The 27,946-nt window shown below is 38.6% G+C and overlaps 1 protein-coding gene across 1 annotated transcript in view; it reads right to left on the reverse strand.

The window, feature by feature from the left end:
- The window catches only part of LOC127935338 (regulating synaptic membrane exocytosis protein 2), a 132,979-nt gene that overhangs the window by 69,817 nt on the left and 35,216 nt on the right, over nucleotides 1-27,946 (reverse strand). Inside the window, exon 5 of the mRNA XM_052533126.1 lies at nucleotides 7,563-8,440. Coding sequence (XP_052389086.1) covers nucleotides 7,563-8,440 — 878 coding nt within the window. The remainder of the gene's footprint in view (nucleotides 1-7,562; nucleotides 8,441-27,946) is intronic.

The following is a 27,946-nucleotide window of genomic DNA, read 5'->3' on the forward strand; positions in this document are numbered from 1 at the left end:
TATAACAATTTATATCACTTTTCTTTAATATACACTTACCTATCCACAAAGGAAATGGAACGAAAGAACAAATTCAGATATTTTAAAGTTGCATAGTGTTACACAAAAACCAGCATGAACTACAACACAACCAAAACTATAAGACAAACCCTGTTTTTCCAACAATTTGACAAAAAGAAAAGTAAAAAGACACAAATATCAGCTGAATATTAAAAAATCTTTATCTGGCTGGCGACACATAGACATTCAAATCTAGTGCTTAAATGTAATTTAAAAGGCATCTTTTTTTCTGTTTGATATACAAAATACCATAAAATGCATCCTATTTTGCTGGTTTTATATGGGATATTTAACATGTACATATATTGTGTATATTTTCTGTTATGTATACATTAACTACTTTATTAACTATACTATATTATAATTAAATTCCTGAAATGTTGAGCTACTTACAGTATAGCAAGGAATAGTTTAAGGCATAAAAACTGTAAAAACACAAAGGCCAGAAAGAGAGGTGTTCATCAATAAGAAAACATTTAAAATATAAAGTGGCATGTTAAAACATAAGTTAAAACAGAAGAAAAAAATAAAATAAAGTTTACATTCTCTATTCAAAAGCCAAGCATAGTGACTTCACTCTATAATAGAGATTCAGCCAAATGATGGTGAGAAATACATTTTTTCCATTAAAAAGTAAAGTTTACCAACTCTATGCTAACAATGCTAACACAAACTTTTCAATAAATTGAATGACATTTCTTCTCGTGTCTTGGAATTGGTTACTTGGGTTAGCAAGCAGATGGTTTTGCAATGGAGCAATACTGTACTGACACTCTCTTAGCAGATCAAAACGAAGCACAAGGTCCAGTTCCAAGGTTCAAGTAAACCATCATCAAAATATTTGCTTGATATGTGCAAAATAAACTGGACTGGATCTAAGTACAGTATTGTCATAGGATTCACTACATATGTGAAAAATAATATTAGGAAAATTATACGTATTTGATTAAGAAACCAAGCTGTAATTTACAAATTTAAAATATGGGTAACTTAACTTTAACAGCCATATTCAGTGCAGTTTCACAAAGGCACTATAATAAATGGATAAAATAAACTGTATCCTAGCATACAGCATGGGAACTTTAATATTGCAGAAGTCTGAATACTGCTGCCAACATTGCATCATCCTGTCCCCAATTCCCCCGCCAGCATGCAATGATATCTGTATGCTACCATGAAAAGAATGAGCGTTGTAAAAGCTTACTTCTATAGACATTACTTCTGCCTTAAAATACACCATGCTTCACCAAACCAAAAGCATTTGCCATTTGCCCGAGCACCATGTATAGACCGTCCCCAGCGTCTTCAGGAAAAATCTGTTCTGTGTAGTTCAGATATATTGCTGATAATCCCTCTTTGCTGCACCACCCCTTCCAAACCTTGGCAAATTAAAGTTCTGCAAAGCTGATTTACTTGACTACGTCCACCGGGACAATGACTAGAACTCAACTGCAGCTCTTCAAATCACACTTGGGTCAGTAGTTAAAGGTCTTGCACATCCCCTTCAAGGAAGATGCCAAACCCAACTGTTTGCTATTTTTTTATTGCCTCTCACCATCTCCTTGCACTGAAATGCATGGAGTTTATGCCTTAGAATAATGAGCTTATCATTATTCTTGTAAGCCAGCTCAAATACCCTGCCCTTCATAGTCCCCGCAACACAACAGACTGTTTGCTGGAATGATCCCTGACTCCAAGAAATCTCCCCTACAGTTTGCTCATGGCCCCATGAAAGCAAGCATTGGGATCAAACGATTGCACTCAACCAATAAAACTATTGCTTTCCTTGCAACCAACCAATATAACTTTTCTTTCCAACCCTTCTGGTTGGTGGTTTTACACAAAAGTGAAAGTTCAGAGAAAACAAGTTAGAAGTCTTCACTCCAAAGCATAAAACCGTCAATGTTCCAAGTGTCAGTTAGGTCAAATATTGACTTACCACCATTTTCCCAGGCTTCACACAGCGTAGCGTCTTGGTGTGTCTCCACTACTTTGACCAAATCCTTTTCTCTTTCTGCAGGTGGGGAGGGAATTGAGTACTTTGAACCAATCAGGTTAGGTTGTGACTGACTGACTGACATATGTGCAATGGCACCTGATGGAAGGATAAGCTAGTCAGAGATCAAGCTCCTTCCTGTCTACAGCCGACCTCCTACTGAGGTCAGAAGGAGTGACTGAATGTCTTCAATACTTGTGGCACCTCTAGAGTTTAAAATTTGATGCTGCATTGAGAATTTTGGGAAAGATCCATTGCTTGAACAAACACCAACATGGTTATCCCACTGATTCAACAAAACCAAACAAGCAATGGGATTTGGAGTTTGCTGGGGTTTGTTGGGGTGGTGTGAACTAGCCTCTTTGAGTCATTTTGTGTCCTATATTCTTCTGTTTCCACTGTAGCCTCTTGAGTGCATTAAGTAGCTATGGTGGAGAGGTAGCCATGACAGATGCACTGGTGCAATGTCACCCTCTACCAGTGCCCTCCACTGCAAAGCTGTTGGGACTCCCTGTTTCTACAGATAGAGGAAGGATCTGGGGAGCACTCTCGCTCCTGTGCAAAGAGGCTTATCCAGTTGAGCTTATTGTGACCCTGACAACATCAGAGCTTTTAGGGGAGGGGCCAGAGAATATCTTACATGGTAGAACAAAAAGGAGGAAGAGGAAGGACAAGTAGTCTACTTCATGGATAGCAAAGATAGCATTCCATATTCCAAAACACTTGTGTGGTGTGACACTACTGTCGGATCCAATACAGTCGGCACAGCATCGTCTTTTAGTTTCAATCTCTCTGAAAATCCCACGTAAAATTGTGCCTTGTTTGTAGATGAAAACGCAGCAAAATTAAGTGAACAAAGGAAAAAGTTATTACTGACGCGATCTGGAACTTCATAAAGAAAAAAGTTAATCCACTCTTTCCTAATGTTGGGATCATTTTTATCATTTGGTTTCTGTGTTTTGCCACTTTACCTGCATTTGCCTCTATTGTCATTTTACGCTGAATGCATGAATCGGTGGGCGTAGCTGAACAAGTAGTGATGTAGAAGCAGGCATTGATCTACATCTGCGGAGGCAGGGTTTAGCCACGCAATTATGTCATAGAGCGGCACATTCCACAAGCTATCCTTTTGGCAAATTAGCTTGATTATAAGTTGTTTTTAGACTAAAGAGGAAGTTTTGAGTTCTGAAACTTACATGATGTTTTTATAGTACAATGACCTTGCATATGTCAAAAAATTAAGGGGATTTTGATTTCTCAGTTCACTGACCCCTTTTACTTGTTCCGTCCTAAAGTCACCCTGAAGTGCTGCATATTTTGAATATCTCTCTTTTTTGACCGATCCAGGTCAGGCCATGGAGTACTCTACTGCTCAGTTAATTCAGGTGTGTTAAATAAAGAAAACATTCAAAATGTGCAGAGCTTGGGAGATTCAGTTTGAAAATCTTGGCTGTATAACAAATAAAGAAACATGGTCATGGCTGAAAAACGCAATTTGATTATACATTTGAATTCTCTGAATCTTAAAGTTGCTAAGAATCATTTTAGCTATAAAACATGTCAATATTTGTCCAGCATATCTTTTCCAACGAATGAGTTCATCCATAGTTCTTTGTAAAACCTACAGAGCATCGCATCATCAGGTCAGTTGAGGTCATAGTAATATGCTAATTTTTAATGTCCAACAGCAAAAGCTATAGAAATGCATATTCTAACAGGATAACAGGAATCAACTTAACAATGAATGGTAATGTATGACCTGTGTCCCCATTCACATCGTAGCATCTTCAGCCTGGCTTGCATTACATAATTAAACCTCCCTGAATAATGCAACACCCTCTATGGTTTAAAATCCTGGTCACGTGACGTAATTGCCAGGATCAGTGGATTTTCCTTTGCCTTAAGTGCAGTTTTAAACTGAATTTAGAGGTGAAAGGTCACAGAATAAATTACACGTTACAACTGATCTCAAGAATCCCAGAGCACAGAGACTAAAGCAAAAACAGAGTTACCAAGAGAACTGACACTTTTGCTGAATCTGAGATCAATGTTACAACTTTGCAAGTCTTTGAACTTCATCTTCTCATCTTTTGAATTCTCATCTAATTGTGTTGAGAATATTAACTCGGGGATTACTGTTACAAGCAGAAATTGTACAATCGAAATGGTTAATGGTTAATATTCAACAGTGAGCTTTTAACGATTAATTCTACAGTGCAGTTGGAATAAAACAGAACTGAAAAAAAAAATGCAACAATCCTTTAACAAATATTATCACTATGTTCTCTTAATTAAAAGAGCCTCTCCAAATCTGAACTGAAGGCAGACTCAGTAACATGACATCATAACCCACAGCATCATAACCCTGACCCAGGGGTGTCAAACTCAGATCCTGGAGGGCCACATCCCTGCAGAATTTACCTTCAAACCTAATTAAACACGCCTGATCCAGCTAATCAAGTCCTTCAGGCATATTTGAAAACTATATGATATGTGTTGCTGGAGCTAAGCATGGGCTGGGATGAGATTTTAAGCAAAAATATCACAGGTTTCACAGTATCACGGTATTGTCATTAAAGCTCTGAAATGTGTTATTTTTAATTGACTGGAAATAATTAAATAAATACATTTCCGCTGAACACAATATAATTGTTTTATTTATTTAGTTTTAATATATTTTCATGCAGAATATTAGGAACAGTCAAATGTGTTTACTTTTTCTTTGAAAATTAAAGACTGACATTTATTTTACTTAAATCTGTAATTGTTGTTACTTAATTTTAGTTATATATACATACATACATTCATATACATACCATTTATATAATTTCAAATCATATAGTTATATAATCTCATATACATAATTCAATTTTAAAATAACCCGATTTGAAGCAAAAACACAATGTTCTGACTAGCTTTGTGAAATTATACTACATGCCTGAAAGAAGCAAACTCTCTGAATGAGATGAAGATTCTCTCTCTGACAGCAAGAGTGGCTTCTGGAACACCAGATAACAGCGTCTCCTTGGTTACCGCTGTAAACAAAGAGTTCTGTGCTGAAACACTGCTTTAATATAAACTATACAGAGATGAGATGAATAAAAAAATCCCACGTAAACTTTGCTGAAGACAGTCAGTTCCCCTCAAAAACACAATATTTCTTTCTTTCTTTCTATACTGAGAACAATATTGAGGATTTTCTTCCAATAGTTTGTGCATCATGAACAGCGAGTGATCTGCCTGCTACAGTATTTTTCTCTGTGCGTCCGTCTTCAGTGTTTCTGGCCTGTGTTAACTGGTGTTTACAGACTTCATATTTTCACATAAATGACATTTTGGAACTAAAACGAATCATGAACGAATCGTTCTTTTGAACCGGTTCTTTTAAGAGAAACGGTCAAACCGGTTCACCAAATCAGACTGAATCGTACAAAACAGTTCATATCTCGAGGCACTGATCCACATTTTTCTAAAGTTTCTCATTTTCAGACATGGCTTGCAATCCCTACGATTTGAAACCAATCAAAGTATTTGATGTAACTCCAACAGCACTAAAACATGCTGTGCAGACTGAGAGAACCGATGAGCCCGAGCAGCAGATATACTGAGCATTCGTCTACTATCGAACCAATGGTACTGTTTACAGCGGTTTTCGAGTCAACAGTTCTCAAATCACCAGTACACTGAACCGAGTAGCATTTCTTTTTGACACGCTCGACATACTGAGAACCAATAAGCTGGAGATACTGAGCATGCATGAAGCTAAAACTGATGTTGTGCTGATATTATGAGTGTGAGTGAATTGAACGAGGGGGCAAATTTGAAGGAATTAAGTTTATTTAACAGATAAAACTTACTGGAAAGTGCAAATGCATCTATATTAAACAACAGTTTAACATGATGAACATGCAACAACTGTTCAGTCAAAATGTAAATTAATATTACTATTTACTATTGTGTAAGCTCGTAATATTTGAAGCTTTATGAGCTGGATTTCTGTACGGTTAATGTTATCTTGTTATTATCACAAATTACTTTATTTGAATGTGCTTGAATGTTTTTTTGTTTTGCCGGGGTGATAGAATTGACGTCATTACGTGATGACGTAAAAGAACCGGTGAACTGTTATTTTGAACCGGTTCACTGAAACAAACTGTCCGAAACAACCGGTTCGCAAAAAAACATCACTTCCAATGGTCGGTTGCCCATCACGTAAGTTTCAGGGGCAGCTCCTTAAGTTCGGTCATCCTACACACACGTGACTGACCTGAGGGATTCCTACACTTTCAGTCTTCGAGGAGACATTAAAAACAGTGCATACTGCAGCAATGGTATAACGCAAAACATTACTGGTTTTGAAACTTTCAAATCGCAGAAACTGGTAATCGACCCATGTCTAGTTGGAGCAGGTTTTGAACAAAACTCTGCAGGGCTCTGACCCTCCAGGAACTGAGTTTGACACTCCTGCATTAACCTCACCATCAACAAGTTATCTTATTTAAAGGGTTAGTTCACCCTAAAAATGAACAGTCAGTCATTGTTCCATGTTGTCCAAACCTGTAAGCCACTCTAATGTCGTCTTGAAGATGAACAAAGGTATTATGGGTTTGGAAAGACATGAGGGTGAGTAATTCATTTTAAGGTAACTAACTTTTAAGAGGGAGAATCGAGAAGAACCAATAAAGAGTAGCCAAAGTCATCTAGGACATGGGTCTCCAACCCTTCCTGCAGAGTTCAGCTACAACCCAAATCAAATGCATCTGAACCAGCTAATCAAGGTGTTCATGGTTCCTGAAAAATGACAGGCAGTTGTGTTAAAGCAGGATTAGAACTGAAGTCTGCAGGAAGGTAGTTCTCCAGGATTAGGGTTGGAGACCCCTGATCTAGGATGTCAAACCACAAGATTATGGCTGGTGATTATAAGGTGCACACAGGCTGCATCCGAAATAGCATAATACCCTACTATATAGTAGATGAAAAACAGTATTAGAAAAGAGTAGTATGTGCAAATTCACAAAACAGTGGATGCAAATTCTCCAGATGACCTAATGCTTCCGGCGAGACTCTGAAGTGTGTATATGATGGACAAATTACTATCCTGTGAGGTCACAGGAGGAGAGGCTTGTGGTAGGTCACATGACAATGACAATATGCCAAGTGGGGTATAGTCATACTACACAAATTCATACTTTATAGAACATACTTTTTAAATGTTGCAAAGTAGTTACTTTTTCAAAAAAGGAGTATACAATTTTGGCTGGAGTAAGTAATTATTATGTTTATATTTCACTGGCTCTAAATAATCCATACAACAGCACTGGACTCTCTGCTGCCCCCACCAGTTCTGGAGCAACATGGTGTTTACCATGAAGCCACAGCTCTTTCTAGGAAACAAATATAACTTAGGAATCACATCTGAGATACCCAAAACAAACTTTTCTCCCTAAAACACTGCAACTTTTATCGATCAGCAATTCAATAATGTAATTCACAGTCAGCAGTTTACCTTTTTCGCTGATGGATTCGCTCTCCAGCTCCACGTCCTCACAGCTTGTGTACTCTGGCGTGGTGGCCAACTCCTCCTCTGAGCTGCTGAAGCTGCCCATGGTTCGGAGCTTGCCTAGGCGTTTGCTGCGGTGTGGTCGAGGTGGAGGAGGCCGAACCGACTCAGACTGGTCTGAGCTTAGAGAGTCGTTTCGTAGCATGCTATCCATTTTGTCCCGTTTGTTCCTGTGCATAGCTGAGCTAGGGTCCAAGTGGTGCTGTTGGAGTATGGGTTTCCTCGTTGGCTCCGCCAGTCCTCGGCGGCTGTCGCCCAACACAGGGCTGCGACGTGGTGTTGGTGGGCTATGATTTGACATCCGATGTCCCGTTGAGCTCCTGTCCATGGAGTACGAGCGTTGACTTGGGCCTCCCACCAGAGGGAGGCGTGACTGCCGTCCACCAGGCCCATGCAGAGGCTCGTCAAGTTCTGTATAGGCGAGCGAGACGTCACTATGACGCCGCTCGTGCCGAGCCCGTGACACCTGGGCATGGATGCGCATCTGCTCCTCGTAGGGCTGGGGTTTGACTGGGTAGCGCGCCAGATTGGGGTCGCTGCGGTATCGGGCCTGGTATTCCTCCTCACGGCGTCTTTGGAGTTCATAGTCCTCTAGCTTGCCATCCAAACGCTGGCCTTGAGAGTGCCAGCGTCCTTGACTGTCTTGATAACTGCCCAGCTCATTGTACATTCTTGAACTCCTCGGCGAATGGCCAGGATCACGTCCGTAGTCGGACGGAGAGCGGGGCATGCCACCTTCAGCCGGGGCATACTGCAGTCCTCCTTCTCCCTCCCTTTGGTTATATGCTGCGTTGGGGTCCCTGGATCCTGATGGGCTTCTGTTTCTAAGAATGTAAAAGGAGATAAGGTCAGTGTGAGTGGTCAATTCAGTCAGGTCACAAGTCACAAATTAGCTCCATTTATCTTCAATTGTTTCATACTAAGGTTGTACAAAGCTACATACATTCAAAATGACCAAGAAGTGAGTTGTTTGAACAAATATTCAGCATAAAAATAAAATCATATTAAACAGTTTTTTCTTTAGGATTGGAGCTATAGCCTTGTGGTCAGTGCAATGACACATCGCACAAAAACGCTTTCGGTGAACTGAGTTCGAGTCCATTCTTGAGATCCTTTCCCAGTCATGTTCCTCACTGATATAACTGACCTATCATAATAAAATCATAAATGCCAAACATAACTATTTATAAGCATTTATGTACTTTTTTTTATAAATATATTATTTAAACATGTTTAACATGATAATTTTAACACAATTACCATACTTATATAATTATTTCTTGATTTTCTTTCTAATTAGTCATCAAAAAACACAAAATTAATCATGATTATTATATCCTATGGGCAGCAGTTTTTAACAGTAAAAAAAAATAATGATAGTTTTGTGCATATAGCTATGTTGGGTGGGGGTTCAGATTTAATTCTGAAAATATTTTTTTCTTTAATAAATTTTTACTTTAATACAGTTACAGTTTAGAAGCAAAAGCACCATATTTTTTCCTTACACTGATTCAATTAGTATTTAAACCTAAAAATAAAGCTGCTGTTATATTTCATTTACATTAATTTCGCAAGAGGATTATCATATTTGGGGTTCTTGGCATTAAATAAAGCCCTGAATGAACATGCCATCTTGATCCATTCCTAATTTGTGCCTCCCACTCTCTTTCTAGTCCCTCAGGCTGACACAGACTAAACTGTTCAAGGCCACCAGTCACCTCAAGTTCACTGGCCACGAGTCCATCCCCACTTGGATTCAGGACTCTCTTGTTTAAGCAGGAATACGTCAACAAGCATCACTGTTGTCCGTGCCCTGGAGCTCTTTCATCGTGAGAAGCCCACAGGGGCTGTGAAGCTCTGTGAGAATGGCCAGTTGGATTGGTTTGGTGGACTAGGACCTGTCTAACATAGCAGACCTTTGTGCCATGGCTTTCATAGTGGTTAACCTGTAAGGGCAGATTGTTCGGCTCTGGCCAGAGTCACGAGGGGAAGTGTGTCACACTGAGTCAGAGAAACACTGCAGTGCCAAGACAGAGCCAGATGCATTAAGTTACCTCCCTTTCTGACTCTCTCTCATTAACTGTTTTATATCACCCCAGCCAGTCTCTCTTCAGCAGCTGGAAAGAGATTGTTAAAGTAAACAGCACTTTTACTATTGCCCATACTTATGGTTTCTAAAAACATTTTAAATGTTATTACAAAGACTGTGAACTATGTAGTTCTCAATTGTGGAGTTAGAGCTTTAAATAGTTTTCCCCCATTCTTGTGTTCAGGATGTTTTTTAACGGGGCTTAAATCAAGTCTCAGTTACCCACCAAGCATGGCCCCTCCCCTAACACTATAAGAGGTGTATTCAGCTTGAAGCAGCGCTGCTCAGGTCGATCTGCATTTGACATCAAAGTACAGAACTATAGAGAGCAGACAGATGCTTTTGCTTTCGAATTGCTGTCTCGGTACTTTAATGTCATGAGCTTATCGGCCTGCGCAGTGCTGCTTCACTCTCAGAAGAAAAGGTACAAAAGCTGTCACTGGGGCGACAGCAGCAAAAGAGGACACGCCCCCAGTATTTGAGAGCAGAGACTTTTATTATTTCGGTCAGTTTCCAAAGCAACATCTCTTATTTCGATTTAGCTTAAACTTAAAATGTAAAGTTTTAATAAAAAAAAAAAAAAAGAATCATCTCTCATTTCAATTTAGTTTAACTTGATGCAAAAAAAAAAAAACTGAAACTGAAATAAAATTGTATAAAACTTGGACTTGGACTAATTTAAATGTAAAACTTTCTAAACAAAAAAACCTTAATAGTATCTTAAAGGTGCTGTAAGGAACTTTTGTAAAAAAAAAAATAATTTTTACATATTTATTAAACCTGTCATTATGTCCTGACAGTAGAATATGAGACAGATAATCTGTGAAAAAAATCAAGCTCCTCTGGCTCCTCCCAGTGTCCTATTGCCATTTGCAGAAAGTCAAGCGCTCCCGGTAAAAAACAACCAATCAGAGCTGCGGTCCGTAACTTTGTTTGTGTTCAAAATGTAGAAAAATGAACATAATAAGCGAGTACAGCATGAATCCATTTTCCAAACCGTGTTTTTAGCTTGTCCTGAATCACTAGGGTGCACCTATAATAAGTGTTTATATTCGGACTATTTTAGATTGCTTCGGGGGTACCGCGGCGGAGTAACCCAGTACCTTTGTGATTCTTCATAGACATAAACAGAGAGAAGTAGTTCTGGCTACGATGTTCTTCCGCAAGACGCAAGCAGTTCTGTTTATTAACCGCTACAGCGTCAAAAGTTACCTACCACAGCTTTAATAATACTAAAATAATTGTTCTACGGTACTTTTCAATGAAATTGGACCAGACTGGTGGATGGAAACATCCCGTAGACCTACACTAATCTAAAACCCCATCTGCAACTCACTATAAAGCACTGAGAACCACACAGAAACGCCATAACAACCACCTATAATCCCTGAGCATTATAGTGCTGGCTTTTGCATGGGCGAACATCTTATTTTATTGACACGGGCAATACATCATTAAATGATTGTGCCGAGTCAGCAGCACTGCCATATTGAGCTGCACCATATTCAGCAGTAAATGATTGCTGAATGTCTAAATGTAAATGTGACATCATCCATTCTGTCATCATATGCAATGCTGCAATGTTAAACAATGAAGTGATATCATTCCTTGATTTGTGCATGTCATCCCTGTGCGAAGCACTATGAGTTTCTCAAACAGAGCAGCTCGACACACAGATAAAGCATAGCAGGAGAAACAAAACTCCAAGACCAAATCATTACAACATTTTTGCTTTGAAATAAAAGCCATTTTGCTCACAGCTGAGACTAGAGTTTGCACATAATGGTATTTTCTGTTTGCCATATGTCAGCTCACCCCACAAAATAACAAAATATTGCAATACACTACTGAAATGGACATGGGAGTAAAGTTCCCAAAAAATCCTATAATGATGCTCAAAACAGCATCATAATGAGACAAAAAGAGGAAAACAAAGAGAATAAGTGCTCATTCTATACCCACGGCATGTCATCACAAGATGCAAACAGCCCTAAAGCTCAAGCATGATAATCTTTCCCAACTGTACGGCCAGTTCTGTGCAGGAATTCCTCAGTTATAATTACGACTCAAGGAACATCTGCACGCCTGTCACAAAACTGTCAACTAAGCAGCATTCAGTGAGAAGCATTCACACGAATGCTGCACCGGCAAAAAAAATGAAATAAAAAGCCTCCACGGCCGAGCGCGCCATGCATGCACGCACCTGTCACTCAAGAGCTGCACATCTGGGCTGCGGATGCAAGCATGTCGACCATGCGGCTGCATCAACCTCAAATCCCCGTTTGAGCGCTGAACCGCACCACACACCGATGAAGGGGCAGAAGAAGTCCAGCCGGGGGGAAACCAGGTCAGGGCTACAGGAAACACATGCACTAGTCATGTAGTACAGCAGCTGCTAGCTTAGCACGTCCTCTATCCTCCTCAGCAAGCTCTTGCACACAGAGTCACACGTTCCCTGAAATACGCAGGCCACACCGGAGCAAACAGTCAGTTCTAGAAAGCCGAAGCAGGCCGAGAGGCGCCGAGGAGTGCCGAGAGGCTGAACACACAAGGAGCAAAGACTTCTGGGAGTGGAGAGCGGTGTTACCGTTTAATGCTGTTATCACAGGCTGTATATAGCTGGAGGTCAAGCACGACTTTACCCTGCAAGGAGGATTATGGTACTTAGCTGATTACTGGCTGCATGGCGGTTATTGCTTAGCAGTCGTACAGCCCGGGAACTCCTTCTCCGAGCGCAAGACTGGATTTCAGCATAATCATCTTCCTCTTTGCCCCGGCAAACTCCAGGAACAGAGCGGGAACAGTATCCCAGTCAAATAAACCTCGCTCGATATGATGTATCAGCATGTGTGAGTTGGCTGTCTCAGCATGTGTGCAGTAAATGCATGTGTGTGGGTGCATTTCCTTGAGCTCTGAGCGCATGTGGGCGATCAAGTATGTGTGTGTTCACAAATATTCATAGATCCAGTGTGTGTTGAGGTGTGTGTGCCCAGTCTCTTTCTGAAGGGAACAGATTAGCTGTGGGCCATGCGGGCACATGTGTGTGTGTGTCTGTGTGTGTGTGTGTGTGTGTGTGTGTGAGTGTGTGCATCTGTGTGAGAGTGACAACACAGTGCCACCTAAAGTCAGTGCAATATATTACACATTAGCTGATTGGTGGGAATTAAAAGGTATATATAAAAATATAATTAATGATGAATATTTATGGTATTTTAATGGCCCATGCAAATATCTACAAAACAGGGTCAAGTATAATACTTGACTCACAAACCCCCTGGAAATAAGGCGTGCATGATTTGGGAGAAAATCGAATTCGTTCTTATTCTGAGAAAATGTGATTTTAAAAATCCAGGTTTGCTGTGCTTGTTTGTAGACATACACAATAAAATTGTGCAATTTTTTTTTTTTTGTTATAAAATACTACTACAACTACCACTGCTACTACCAACACTAATAAATATGAATAAAATAATTACTAATACTACTATTAATAACAATAACAACATATATAGTATAATTATTAAATTACTTAATAAATTTAAAATAAATAATTTATACTCAAATACTTAATATTACTTAAATACTTAATATTAAAATATATAACTGTAAAATACAAAATTAAAGTACTGAAAAATGAAAATGTAAAATCACAATATCAATATTTATGGCTGTTTTAATTACTTCATTTTCAAATGTTAAACCACTTAACTTTTATTTTGATGGGACATGTCAAAATAAAGCTTCTCCTTTGTTCATAAGCATTTCTCATCACAAGTACGTTTGTCCCCAAATGAATATTAAAGCGACCCAAACTCAGAGCAGATTCAATGAGCTGCTCATGTGCAAATAAATGCAGTGACGCACTTCACTCTGAAACACAATGCATATATTTATTCAATTAAATCAAATCCCAAATCTTTTTATATTTGATAGTCGCACTAAGTCATATAACAGTTTTGGTTTTATTTTGATTAATCATGCAGCCCTACTGGAATTGTATTCAGAACCAAAATGAATTTCATGACTGTGTGAACAGCCCTTGCTTGAACACATTTATCCACCGATAGGGATGAAACACTGTTCTAAACACTGCATCTACAAGTGCTGCTGCATAGAAATTACATTTGTGAAATATTAATATTGCATTGCAAGCAGCAGAAAGAGTAAGCGAATGACTCCTAAGACCTAGGAGTTTATATATATATATATATATATATATATATATATATATATATATATATATATATATATATATATATATATATACACATCAAAAACACTTATGAGTCAGTGGGAGTGATTGCTGAATTAATTAATTCACTGAATAACAAGTCAGATCCGTTTCAAACATGTGACCCTGTGTTATGTTGTGTTTAAAGTTTGTGTAGGACACTGCAATCAACTAGACATAAACACACATTTCATTAGGTATATAATGTGCATGTTATGTAGTTAGAATAACATTTATGTCAACCACTGTACTCCATTAAAATCTGTTAAAAATCTATGAGTCAGTGTGAACACTCCTTTCACAGCAGAAAGCAACAGCCTAGCAACCATCTAGAACATCCTAACCATCAGCACAGCAGTGCATTAGAAACCACCTACGCCTAGCCAGCATCTTCAAATTTAAATATTTGTGCAATGCATTTGGTGCCACTTGTGCACTCAATCTCTTTGACTCCAAAGCCCTCGTTGTCCTCAACAATAACCAAAGGCCTTATTACTTTTCCATTTGTTTTGGATTCACTAAATAAGGATTTTTAACAATATTTTTACACCCTTTTTCTACCAGACAAAATATTTTAGAGACTGGCACAACTAGAAAATTGTCCAGTTTTAAGATTTACAAATTTGCATGACTTTTCCAAGTCTAGAAATCACAGTTAACCGTTTAAAGCCTGACAACATATGGAATATCTACAAGACAGACAAAATATTTAAAAACAAACAAACAAATAACGCCTTCGAGTATCATATTTGATACATCTGGATTTTACGGCTCACATAGTATGATAAAGAAACTTAAACCAACAAATAATTTGAATTTGAAATTATGCAGTGCAATACAATTATGAAAAAATTATTATTTATTTACAATTAAATATTAGGCTTCACTTATTCAGGTTTTTCAAAACTGAGGGAACACTTTTTCTTAAAGACAGAGAGCGAGAGAGAGAGAGAGAGCGAGAGAGAGAGAGAGAGAGAGAGATAATTAATATAAGACATTTCCTGATCGCTTCAGCTTATTTTAAATTATTTTAAGTCATCTTGAGGCCCTGCTGTGCTGGTGGGAATGACTGCACCTTCTGATCTGTTGTTGCCAACCAAGCAAGGTTCATCATCCAGTCCCACTTTCGGACAGATGGAATAAATCAGATGAGAGCAGTACATTGATTTGAGCAGAGCACTGGTGTTGTGATGGGCTCACTGGGGTCTCCACACAGCGATCAGACAGCAGCAGAGATCACGGCCTCTCACCGAGGGGGATCAGACTGACCTGCTTCCACATAAAAGCTCTAAGACTGCCTTATTAGCTTCTCAAAACACACACACACACACACACACTGTAAGTAGGCCATACCCCAGAAGAGCGGGACACACTCCATGGAAGAGGTGCAGAAAATTCAGGGAAGAAAATCAACAACTATGAGGTAAACAGACCTGCCAATAAGATATCATAGCACAGGTATGCAAATACTGGATATATGAACCTGGAGAGGTACACAAATAATTAGGAATGCACAGACATATCAGCCAGTAATCGGTATCAAATGAAAAAGAGATTGTTTTAAGTTAAGAATTAGATGTTTTGAGTTGGACTCCCTCACATGTCAATGTTTTTAATTGAGATTTCATTGTAAGTGCATAATTGGCTTTCAAACTGTTTCTATTAATTAATATTTTATTTTCATGGTTTTTTGAGTGTGTGTCTTTGTACGTATGTAATGATGTGATGTAATTCAGCTGCCTATCTTGGCCAGGTCTCCCTTGCAAAAGAGATTTTTAATCTCAATGGGCTTCTCCTGGTTAAATAAAGGATAAATAAAAAAAAAATAAAAAAAAACAGACAATGATCAGGGCCGATTAGTTCATGTCAATCAAAAGGGCGGAAAAATGTCTCGGAAAAAAAACTTGAATAAAGAAAATGTTTCCTGTGTTAAATTTTGGGCTTTCCAGGTTAAAGCATAATAGCGCATTAATGCACCATCATAAACACAGGTTCTGTTTGACTCTATGAATCAGCCATAGTTCAAGCCAGGGTCGCCAGATACAATAATACAAGAATATAGTCATTCAGTATTATGATATATATATATATCAAAGTACCATGGTATTACCATCTGATACCATCACTTTACATCATTGTACTACCACAGTAAATTAAAGTCAATGCAGGACCATCAAATTATATTAACAAATATATATATATATTAAAAAAGTTAGTTGTGTCTTAATATCAACTGTATTTGATACCATATTATATTTAGCATTTTATTGTAGTATTTAATATATCATTAGTATAATATTTACATTAAAAAAGCAACTTCGTTTTGTAAATGCAAAAGTCATTGTTACAATGCCAAAGTGGTTGCCAGGATGTTTTGATATGGTTTAATTTTTAAAATTCTGTAAAAATGTCACGGGCGGCTCTGAGCCACGACAAATGAGGGAGGCAACGAGAACAAAAGCAAATTAGAAATATTTATTTAATCAAACATAACAAAATAAACACCACTATGGAAAACATTCAGTTTAGAAAATCCACGTAAATAAAGAATACGCTACATAATTAACACAAGATATACACTCCAAAATACAGGCCTGCAAACTACTAGGGCTGCACGTTCTCAAGTTTTTCATTAACCGTTAACCGAGGCCCTTAGCGGTTAATACTCGGTTAACCATAGTGTGCCATAGTAACCATAACCATAGTAATTTCCGGACATTGGCCGAAAAAAAAAAAAGGAATGTCCGACAAAATTTAATCTCTCCGGTCAAACTGTCCTATTAAAACTGCCTAATAATGCCGCCCATTAACACAATCTGAATTTGAGAATACGCCTAAAATGTATAAGGCAAAAGGTAACAAGGAGACTCCGCGGCCGCCTCGCTAAGGCTATGACTATGACTATGTTTGACACGTACAATATTTGAAAATCGATAATTATTTATTTATTTATTTAAATTACATTTATATCTGAATTTATGTCAACCTATAGACTTTCAAATATCAAAATGTCATGAATTAATATGTATTTGTGTACAAAATGACATATAAACATATTTTCCTATTATACTTTGCCTGGAAACGCTTCCAACAAGGCGTCGGTTCTATTTCTAGCATTCACGCGTCGAGCCGCGCCTGAGCCGCGCGTCTCACGCAGGCAGTCGGCAAGCTCTAACCTATTAACATGGGAACCGAATTAAAAACAGACACGCCACGCATCCAGTGTGTCCTGACCGGCCTAATGATGCCCGGGTGTTGGCTGTTGAGATTACAACAACGAGGTTGTACTTGAAGTATATCTAAGCACTGTATTGCAATACTTGCATTTTGCCCCGTCACTCGTATTAGCCATAGACAGTAAAAGAAATGGACACAGCGACCCCATTGGAACTCAATTGAGACAAATGAAGCCCAGTTTTAGCGTTTTTTAGCACTTCCGTTTCTGACGCGCACTCAAACGAAGCTTGACGACGTCAGCAACCTGTCTGACAGATGTAAATCTTCTAGTAGCTGTGCGTGCAAACTGCCATCGTTAATCTTGCAGAGACGGCGAGCTTGAGCGGGCAGTTCTTTGTTGTGAGTGAGCAGGAGTAAGTATTCTGATTGATTATTTTGTATAGTATTTTAAAGTGTAACGCCAGTACGCCATATTAAGTTAATTGCCTGCGAGCTTCTCCTCCTGTCTGTTCGGTAATGCGACAGAGAGCCGAGTGGTCATGATGCAATCGTTAGCCTATTTTTTACAAAAACTGTTTATACGGGGCCATAATGTAACATAGAAGGTAATGGAGCCCTTTATACATTGTCGTGTATCTTTAGAAATAAATAATGGACTAACAGAGTCTTTAAACGCCTCAGATGTAAAGTTATTCGCTGTCAAAGTGACGCCAAAATGAATGGGAGTCAATGGGAATGCTAACGCAAGTGAAGTTCTGCTAAAAGATGGCAGCCCCCACCCGACTTCAACTTCCGGTCGAGTTCCTTGCCCCTTGGTATTAGCCCGCTTCATATTAGAAAAATGACTTCTTCTTGTGGACATTACAAATGTCTGGGAGCGCTCTGGCGGTCTCTGGTGGTGCAAAAATGTATTACAACTAAATTCAATGCACGCCATTGACGTCACTTAACCGAGCAAAATGTTTCACTCGGTTACACAATTTTTAACGGTTAATCGGTTAACCATGGACACCCCAAACTACCCAAACTTAAACTAACACATGGAGCAAATGAATAATAAATAAATATAACAGCAATCCAAAATAACAGATGACAAAGGGGTAAACAAAAAAACAACTGAAGTCAGACATCCATCACCTTTTATCATTCTCTGCAGGTGTTTCACATCATGATTAGATGGTTACCAGTGTGTTCTGATTACTGTGCTTTTAGCATATTGTTATGTGGATGTTAAGGTGTTTGATTGCTAGGCTGTTGCTAAGTAGTTGCTAGGGTGTTCTGTGTGGTTGTTAGTGTGTTCTGAGCAGTTTTAGCATGTTGCTATGTGAATGCAGTGGTGTTAAGTTGGTTGACTGGGTGTTGTTAGTGCAAGCATGTTCTAAAGTGATTTTTAGCATATTGCTCTGAGGTTGCTAGGTTTCCAGTTGGTTGTTAGGGCATTGCTAGATGGCTACTTGTGTGGTTATATGGTTGGTAAGTTGTTAGGGTGTTGCTGGGTGTTCTGAATAATTTTAGCATGCTGCTATGTGGATGTTAAGATGGTTGTTATGACATTAAAAGGTGGTTCCTTTTGTGTTCTGAGTGGTTTTACAATTGCTATACCGTTGCTAAGGTGTTAAAGTGGTTGCTAGGTAGTTACTAGTGTGTTCTAAATACTTTACTTTTAGCATGTTGCTGTGTGGGTGTTAAGGTGTTTGCTATGACGTTGTTAAGGTGCTCTGGGTGGTTGCTAGTACGTTCTAAGTGATTTTTAGAACATTGCTATGTGGTTGCTAGGTTTCAACTTGGTTGTCAGGGTGTTGCTGGGTGGTTGCCAGGGTGTTCTTAGTGTTTTAACACATTGTTTTATGGTTGTTAGGGTGTTGCTGGGTGGTTGCCAGGGTGTTCCTTTTGTTTTAACACATTGCTTTATGGTTGTTAGGGTGTTGCTGGGTGGTTGCTAGGGTGTTCCTTTTGTTTTAACACATTGCTATATGGTTGTTAGGGTGTTGCTGGGTGGTTGCTAGGGTGTCCCTTTTGTTTTAACACATTGCTATATGGTTGTTAGGGTGTTGCTGGGTGGTTGCTAGGGTGTCCCTTTTGCTTTAACACATTGCTTTATGGTTGTTAGGGTGTTGCTGGGTGGTTGCTAGGGTGTCCCTTTTGTTTTAACACATTGCTATATGGTTGTTAGGGTGTTGCTGGGTGGTTGCTAGGGTGTCCCTTTTGCTTTAACACATTGCTTTATGGTTGTTAGGGTGTTGCTGGGTGGTTGCTAGGGTGTCCCTTTTGTTTTAACACATTGCTATATGGTTGTTAGGGTGTTGCTGGGTGGTTGCTATGGTGTCCCTTTTGTTTTAACACATTGTTTTATGGTTGTTAGGGTGTTGCTGGGTGGTTGCTAGGGTGTCCCTTTTGTTTTAACACATTGCTATATGGTTGTTAGGGTGTTGCTGGGTGGTTGCTAGGGTGTCCCTTTTGTTTAACACAGTGCTTTATGGTTGTTAGGGTGTTGCTGGGTGGTTGCTAGGGTGTTCCTTTTGTTTTAACACATTGCTATATGGTTGTTAGGGTGTTGCTGGGTGGTTGCTAGGGTGTCCCTAGTGTTCCTTTTGTTTTAACACATTCCTATATGGTTGTTAAGGTGTTGCTGGGTGGTTGCTAGGGTGTTCCTATTGTTTTTTTTTTAATTGCTATATGGTTGTTAAGGTGTTATTGGGATGTTACTTTTGTGTTCTGAGTGATTTGAACACTTGTGGCTATGGTGTTGCTGGGTGGTTATTAGTGTGTTCTAAATACTTTTTTTAGTATGTTGCTATGTGAATGCTAGATTGCTAGGATGTTCTTTGTGGTTATATCGCATTGGTATGGTAATGCTTTAGTGTTAGGGTGGTTGCTATGGTGTTGCCGGGTGGTTGCTAGGTGATCATTTGTTGATCCAAGTCAAAGGGTATCTCTACTTAGGGTTATGGACAACGTTGCTTCCAGAAAATTGGCAGAACATTGCAGGATTACCTTCTGTGTGCATCCCAGGACTGATTCTGGGATCAGTCCCAGGGTGGGGTCCTAGTTTGAGCAATAGTGATAATAATGCTTGCCTTAGCAAACAGTTAAATCAAAGCTGACTGCTCTGTATGGTTATAATAAGCTTCACCATTAGTTAGATTACAGAATGCTATAGACCTGTCATTTATTCCATCCCCCACCCCCACCACAACCAAAGCAACACCAACATCCAGAGACAAAAACACTCAGAAACACACCTCTGCACTAAGTACAGCATGCCAGGCATGAGTCATACTTCAGAAGGCAGTGGCAAATGCTCCAGAAAGCTGGTGCAGTACTCTGGATCTATTAGTATGCTCGTTGTGTTCCAAATATTCACTGATTTTAATTACCTACTCTTCTGATTCAGGGTACATCACTCAAACGATGCACTTCTGATGGAGTTATGCTGTTTGCTGGAGTCCAAAGCCCAGTCAACTTCCACTCTTTCCAACAGAGGGGAGGGACTTAAATAGTTCACACAAAATATGCATATTCTGTCATTGTTTATTCACCATCATGTCTTTCCCAATCTGTTTGACTTTCTTTCATCTGTGGAGTACTAAAGGATTCTTTTTAAACTTACTTTCCCTTGCAATTACACTACTGTTCAAAAGTTTAAGGTCAGAAAGATTCATTTACTGTATTTACTTCATTATTTTCATTAATTCATACCTTTATTTAGCAAGGATTCATTAAATTGGTCAAAAGTGAGAATAAAGAGATTCATAATGTTACAAAACATTTCTCGATCAAATTTCACATGTTTCTTGAGCACCAGATCATCACATTAGAATGTTTTCTTATGGATCATGTGACACTGAAGAGCTTTACATCGCAAACATTACTTTTTAGAAATCAGTCATTGTAAATTCAATAATATTCCTCAATATAAATCTTTATACTGAATTTTTAACTATGGTAAATGGGGAAAAATGGGGAAACCAAAGTCCCTTTAAGACAAGTCATGTCACTCGGCGGCCATCTTTGAAATGCCTCTCGGGCATGCAAGTGCAGCTCCTATCTCTCTGAACATCAAATTCTCCAAAACTGTTCACTAATATTATGACTGAATTTCATATTTGAAATCACCAATGAAATCTGACAACAACTGTATCATACATTTTGTTTATTTTGCTCAAATAGCATTAAAAAAGCATATTTTTCAGTGCTAACCGCATATCTCAGAGCGATGATTGTTTCTAAAGCAACCGGGACGCTTCTAACGGCTTCACCAATTAGCGACTGGCTCTTTTGCTTAGACAGAAGAAGACGAGGCTTCGTTCGATAGAGCAGTTTTCCCCATTCAAAACTATATGAGTGACACATCTTTGGGATTCTAGTCTTTGGGGAAACTTCAAAAACATATCAAAAGAAGTGCATATGACTTGTGCACAACATTGCAAGTCTTCTAAAGCCATTCCATAGTTTTGCGAGAGGAACAGAGCAAAAGTTATTTTCATTGATTGTTTTTCTTTTGAGATGTATCACTTCGGTGAATCATTTGAGCAGGTTCACAAAATCCTCTGAACGATTCATTTGCGTATCAAACTGATCAGTCGAACAATTCAATTTTCTATTTCAGTCTGGTCCTAACACAACGCTAAAACAAAGTAAGAAGACTTAGAGCACAAGCCATACTTTTATGATGCCTTTATGGTGAATCATTTTTGAATCGCAAAAGCTTCAGTTGTCATTCCTTGAATCTGGAAAAGAGCGGTCAACAGTACGTTATTCAAAATTTCTCTTTAAGTGTCCCACTGAAGAAAAAGTCATGCATTTTTGGCCCGACATAGAGATATGGAGTAAATTTGTTAGTATTTTAATTTTAAGCGAACTATTCCTTTAAATGCACTTTCTGTCTTGTAAGAATCACTCTAATGGCAACTCCAGTGTGGTGGGATTTGAATCACTTAGTCCAGCACAGCACACAGACGTCTCTATTTTGGGCCCGGACAGGCAGGTCATAGGGCCGTAGAGTGCCTTGCAGGCTGCTGAATAAATTATTTGTTTCTTTATATAGTGGATGGCAGGCGAGTCGGCAGCCTTAAAAGAGGATGCGAGGGAAAGAGTACAAATAAACACACGTAGGTTCTTCTGATGCATGCGATGCAGCACAGCGCTTCGAGAGATGTAGGTGTAGGTAGGCAGTCCGAATGGAAACTTTCTCCACTCATTTTAAATGAAAACAGATTTTAGATAAACACTGCCCTTTTCATCCACTCCAGACGAGCCCTTTCCAGCACTTTCAATCTGATTTCACACAAAAGAAAAATGCAGTGCGATGCACGACAGCTCAAGTGCAGAAAATTGCAGTGGCACTGAGCACAGAGAGCTGAAAATGCGTTGGCCACCCACTCAGAGCCAAGTATCGCTGTTATTTCTACAGCAAAGTTTGTTTCTCAAGGGCAGAAGTGATGAATATTTCTTTGCGTATTATCAAAGGCTGAGAGATGTCATGCTGCTGTCAGTGACAGAGAGGATGGGAGCTCTGGGAGGATGAAACGGCTGTGGGTTTGGGAAATGACACTCTACAGTGTAGCAAGAAGTGTTGTGCGTAGGCTTTTTATGTAGAGTCAAAAATGGCAGGGCTGTATAGGGACGCACCGATACTGAGCTTGTACTTGGTAAAATGCTCCGGCATGCAGCATATAGCCAACACAGGCAGGAACACATGCCTAGGAGACGCATGACAGATGAAAACAATATGTGTTTTAAAATCAGATCAAAATATCAGCCACGTTTGAAAGTTAAAAACAGAGTTGGTGTCCATCATACTCTACCATCAACTCAAATCTGCAGACTGCCTCTGAATTTGTGCAACTATAGCATCAACTATTAGGGTTGCATATATTAGGGCTGGGTATTGAGGCAAATTTCACATCTCGATTTGATTTTGATTCACAAGCTTACAGTTTGATTTCAACATTGATTCAGTTAGATTTGATATTGATTCATTAGGATATATAGGCAATTAGTTATAGAACATGTCAATTGGTTTCCAAGAAAAAATCCCTCTCAATAAGGGGGTGTTTGATTGACACCGTTTTGACTTTTCATGCATTTTGGCCATATATTTACACAAAATGCAAACTTCTGAAAGCGTGTTTCAAAGTACACATTTCTGAAAATGATATTATAATAGTGTCCACGTTAATTACGAAAATGCCAATTTGTGAAAATGATGACGACATGCACATGAATGTTCAGTCTATGGGAATACATGTGTGTAGGTGCGTAGCGTGTCTTTACAAAGTGACATTGTCAACTGCTCTGGCATGAATAACTCAACATTTCTAGTCGTTTTTGTGAATCTGTGTGAACGGGGAGCATTTTGACAATGTTGTCATCTGTACACAAAAACCTTTCAAAGTTTTCCATTTTTAGTATGATCATTGTCATATAAATGTACCCTAATCCTGTTAACTATACATTTGTTTTGTTTTGTTTTATTGACGTCTTTCTGCGATACTTGAAAGTTATGACACATTTCATTAAGTTGTACTGTTGCTTTCAACACCTTCTGACGTTCATGTTCATTTCATGCAGGAACTAGCAGTTAAGAGGAAGAGATGCTCGGCTGATGAGCTGTTTAAACTGAGGCACTACAGTGGTCACACCGCATTAAAGAGCACCAAAATGGTATGTATTGTTTGAATTTCATAGTAAATTTTTTGAAGAATTTGAAAGCTAACACTTTATTTCATATCAAAAGTAACAATGCACAAATCTTATTGTGGTTTATTAGATGGGATGCAAGTTATAAATAATGTTTCTTTAAGGATTGTTCATGCATCAACTCAAAATAACGCAGAAGGAATTTTGGGATTTAACAATAGATATCGGCTCATCAAATGAGAATCGATTAAAATTGAGAAATCATTATTTGTAACCCAGGCCTAGCAAATATATGGGAAAAAATGTATGATGAGTGTGAGCAGAAAGAAAGCTAAAGTAGTAAACATGTTGTGATCTATAAGAAATAACAACGCAATGTTACGTTATTTACTCCCCCAGAAAGTAACACTAAATATGCCTTAATACAAATATTAACATTCCACAACAACAGTCTGGACAAAGTCAAGTAAATCCATCACATGCATTGCATTAATTTTTCCCCTATTTTCTTGAAATATATTGAACATCTCCACATGTATACTTCACTTTTTTCAAACAAAGCCGTCACAACTTAATCTTCCAAAAGTAAAAACATAATCTAAGCATTCGGCTAAATAAGGTGATTAAATATTATTGCAAGATACGCGTCAGAACTATATAAATAACTCAGATGTGATCTGAGAACCTTGACCTACTAGGCAAAGGTCTAGCAGCCTCCCATCGCATGCATCGATCTGTCCCAAATGACGATCTATCCTAACTGACCATCTTTAATGCTAAACACCTCTTCTTCTTTGAACACAATGAAGGAAACAGGCTTCCAATAGTATCATCGTCTCTTTCTGTTCTTTAGTGGCTACTTGTTACATCGACTGTGACAGAGACTCAGAAATCATCTTTCTCATTGGTGGAACTCACACAGTAAATTCACAATGCTGTTAAATCAACCAATCAATGATCTTATTAGGACAAATATCCTGCCAGCTAAATGGCATCATTTAAATTTAATCTCAGCTTAAGGATCAATAAACCAACACCAATCTCTATGTTGTGATTTACCTTCATCTATCTTATTGCATCTGCCCTGACCTTATCAGTTCTGCTTGATAAGGCAGCGCTCACTATTGTTATTGCTATAACTCAGACCACACTATTTAGAAATGAAAGACGACTCAAATCATGAAGCTTGTTGAGGAAAGGCGAGCGGTTACTTTTTTAAGTGATCAGACTCAGACTTAGTCTCCAGGTAGATGACAAATAAAAATGGGAAAATGGCCTAAACTTACATTTGATTAGATCAGTTGAGGTGGATTTTTTTTTTTTTCAATATGCTCAAAATGGTCAAACATGTTCAATCAAGCACATGTTCACACAGAAAAAACTATGGCAAAGCAACAGAGTGGAATGCGAAAACATAAAGAACTACTCCTGCATGTTTGATATTTCAGTCCTTTTGAATCTGAATTGCCTTTTTGATTTGACCTCTAGAACTGAATGTCTAAATTTTGGCTAAGAAACATTGCGCTTTTTTCCTATTATAATTTCTGAGATTATACAAATTCTTTAAGACATGTTTATACAATATGTGCTTTCATATTTCATGCATCATTAGCTACAGGTGCATGTCAATAAATTAGAATGATGTGGAAAACTTGTGTATTAAATAAATTCAATGCTCACAGACTGAAGTAGTTTAAGTCTTTGGTTATTAGTGAATTTTTAGTGAAAATTTAGTATAATTTTTTTTAGTGAATTGTAGGCCTTCTGGAAAGTATGTTCATTTCCTGTACATGTACTCAATACTTGGTAGAGGCTCCTTTTGCTTTAATTACTGCCTCAGTTCGGCGTTGCATGGAGGTGATCAGTTTGTGGCTCTGCTGAGGTGGTCTGGAAGCCCAGGTTTCTTTGACAGTGGCCTTCAGCTCATCTGCATTTTTTTGGTTTCTTGTTTCTCATTTTCCTCTTGACAATAGCCCATAGATTCTCTCTGAACAAGAACACCAACACCATGGTCATTTAACCCACTTTTGGTGCTTTTGGCAGTGTGGGCAGGTGCCAAATCCTGCTGGAAAATGAAATCAGCATCTTCCAAAAACTGGTCAGCAGAAGGAAGCATGAAGTGTTCCAAATTGTTCTTAGTAAACGGGTGCAGTGACTTTGGTTTCCAAAAAGCACAATGGACCAACACAGCAGATGGCATTGCACCCCAAATCTTCACAGACTGTGGAAACGTAACACTGGACTTCAAGCTACTTGGGCTATGAGCTTCTCCACCCTTCCTCCAGACTCTAGGACCTTGGTTTCAAAGTGAAATACAAAATTTGCTCTCATCTGGAAAGAGGAATTAGGACCACTGGGCAACAGTCCAGGTCTTCTTTTCCTTAGCCCAGGTAAGACATCTCTGATGTTGTCTTTGGTTTAGGAGTGGCTTAGCAAGAGGAATACGACAAATGTAGCCAAATTCTTTGACTCATCGGTGTGTGGTGTGAAGTTCACTCAAATTCTTGAATCGATTTGGCTGGTCAATCCTCATAAGGCTGTGGTTCTCTTGTTTGGTTGTGCATCTTTTTCTTCCACTCAACTTTCTGTTAACATGCTTGGATACAGCACTCTGTGAACAGCCAGCTTCTTTGCCAATGAATGTTTGTGCATTATCCTCCTTGTGAAGGGTGTCAATGATTGTCTTCTGGACAACTGTCAGATCAGCCATCTTCCCCATGATTGTGTAGCCTAGAAAACCAAACTGAGAGACCATTTGAAGGCTTTGCAGGAGTTTTGAGTTGATAAGCTGATTGGCATGTCACCATATTATGATTTGTTGAGATTTGTTGAGTTGTGAATTGGTGGGTTTTTGTTAAGCGTGAGCCAAAATCATCACAATTAAAAGAACCAAAGACTTAAACTACTTCAGTCTGTGTGCACTGAATTTATTTAATACACGAGTTTCACAATTTGAGTTGAATTACTGAAGTAAATGAACTCTTCCACGACATTATAATTTACTGAGATGCACCTGTATGTTTCCATCCACCTATTTTTATGTACATTTTGGATGATCACAAAAAAAAAAAAAAAAATGCTGGATGGAAATGTCAAGATGCGCATAAATTAAAAAAATGTATGCCCACAACTAACTTGGATAAACTTTTTATCCGATAACAACAAATGTGCATAAACTACAATTGAAACACATTTACCAAATAAATTCCACCATGCACATTGAAAAAGTCATGTGACAGTGGGCAATGAGGTGGGACAACTTGACTAACCAGTGGATAGATCTCGTTCACAGCATCTATATGTTGTTTTGGTCATTCTCAAATGCCTGAGGAAAGTCTGTCATCAAAGTATTTCTGTATAATTACTGTGTTACACGACTGCGCTCCCAAACGGAAAACATTCGGCTCTAAAAGCAATGACCGCATTCGTTGTGTTACGCCTGCTCTCTCTGAAGCGCAAGTAATTTATTACATATTAAAAAATTATTATATTCAGTGGCTTCTCCAAGTTTTCTAAGAGATATTTAGTTCCAGTTTATCAGGAAGTGAAGATTTTGTTGTCTTTGACTCATTGGATGGAAAGGGTGCTTTATTTGCAAATGTTTTATGCGATATTCCAGTTTTGCGCATAAGTTAAATTCGCATCTTAGGATGGAAACAGCTAGTTGAGTTTGTATTACATTTAAACTATATTGTTTGCTTCAGGGCTGCTGCACAAGGAATAGATTAGTAAGGTTTTACAAGTTGATAATAAAGAGAATTTTACTTGAATCATGTAGTTAAAATTTTTGACTAGTTAGAGATAAAAATATCACTTTCTTGAATCTGCCAATCATTCTGAAAAAATAACAAAATAAAACTATCAAGATTAATTTTTTTGCCATATCGTCCAACCCCAGGTGGGCTTTAATTTGATCGCCCAGTAAGCAATGGCCTAGCAATGCACCACATGGCAACTGCATAGTAACACTCTTTAAACCAATAAGAGTTCCTTACAAACCACACGCAGCAGCCTTTTTTAGCAACACCTCTGCAAACACCCACAGCAGCACCCCAGCACTGTGCCAAAGGGATGTGCACAGGTAAGCACACACTTTCTTCAGAAAATATCAAAATCTGGTTCTATTTACACTACATTACATTTCATTTTTGTCGGCAGAAGACAAACTGTGTGCTAGGACATTTTCAAGAC

This window comes from Carassius gibelio, chromosome A19, assembly GCF_023724105.1.
Source record: "Carassius gibelio isolate Cgi1373 ecotype wild population from Czech Republic chromosome A19, carGib1.2-hapl.c, whole genome shotgun sequence".
Taxonomy (NCBI): Eukaryota; Metazoa; Chordata; class Actinopteri; order Cypriniformes; family Cyprinidae; genus Carassius; species Carassius gibelio.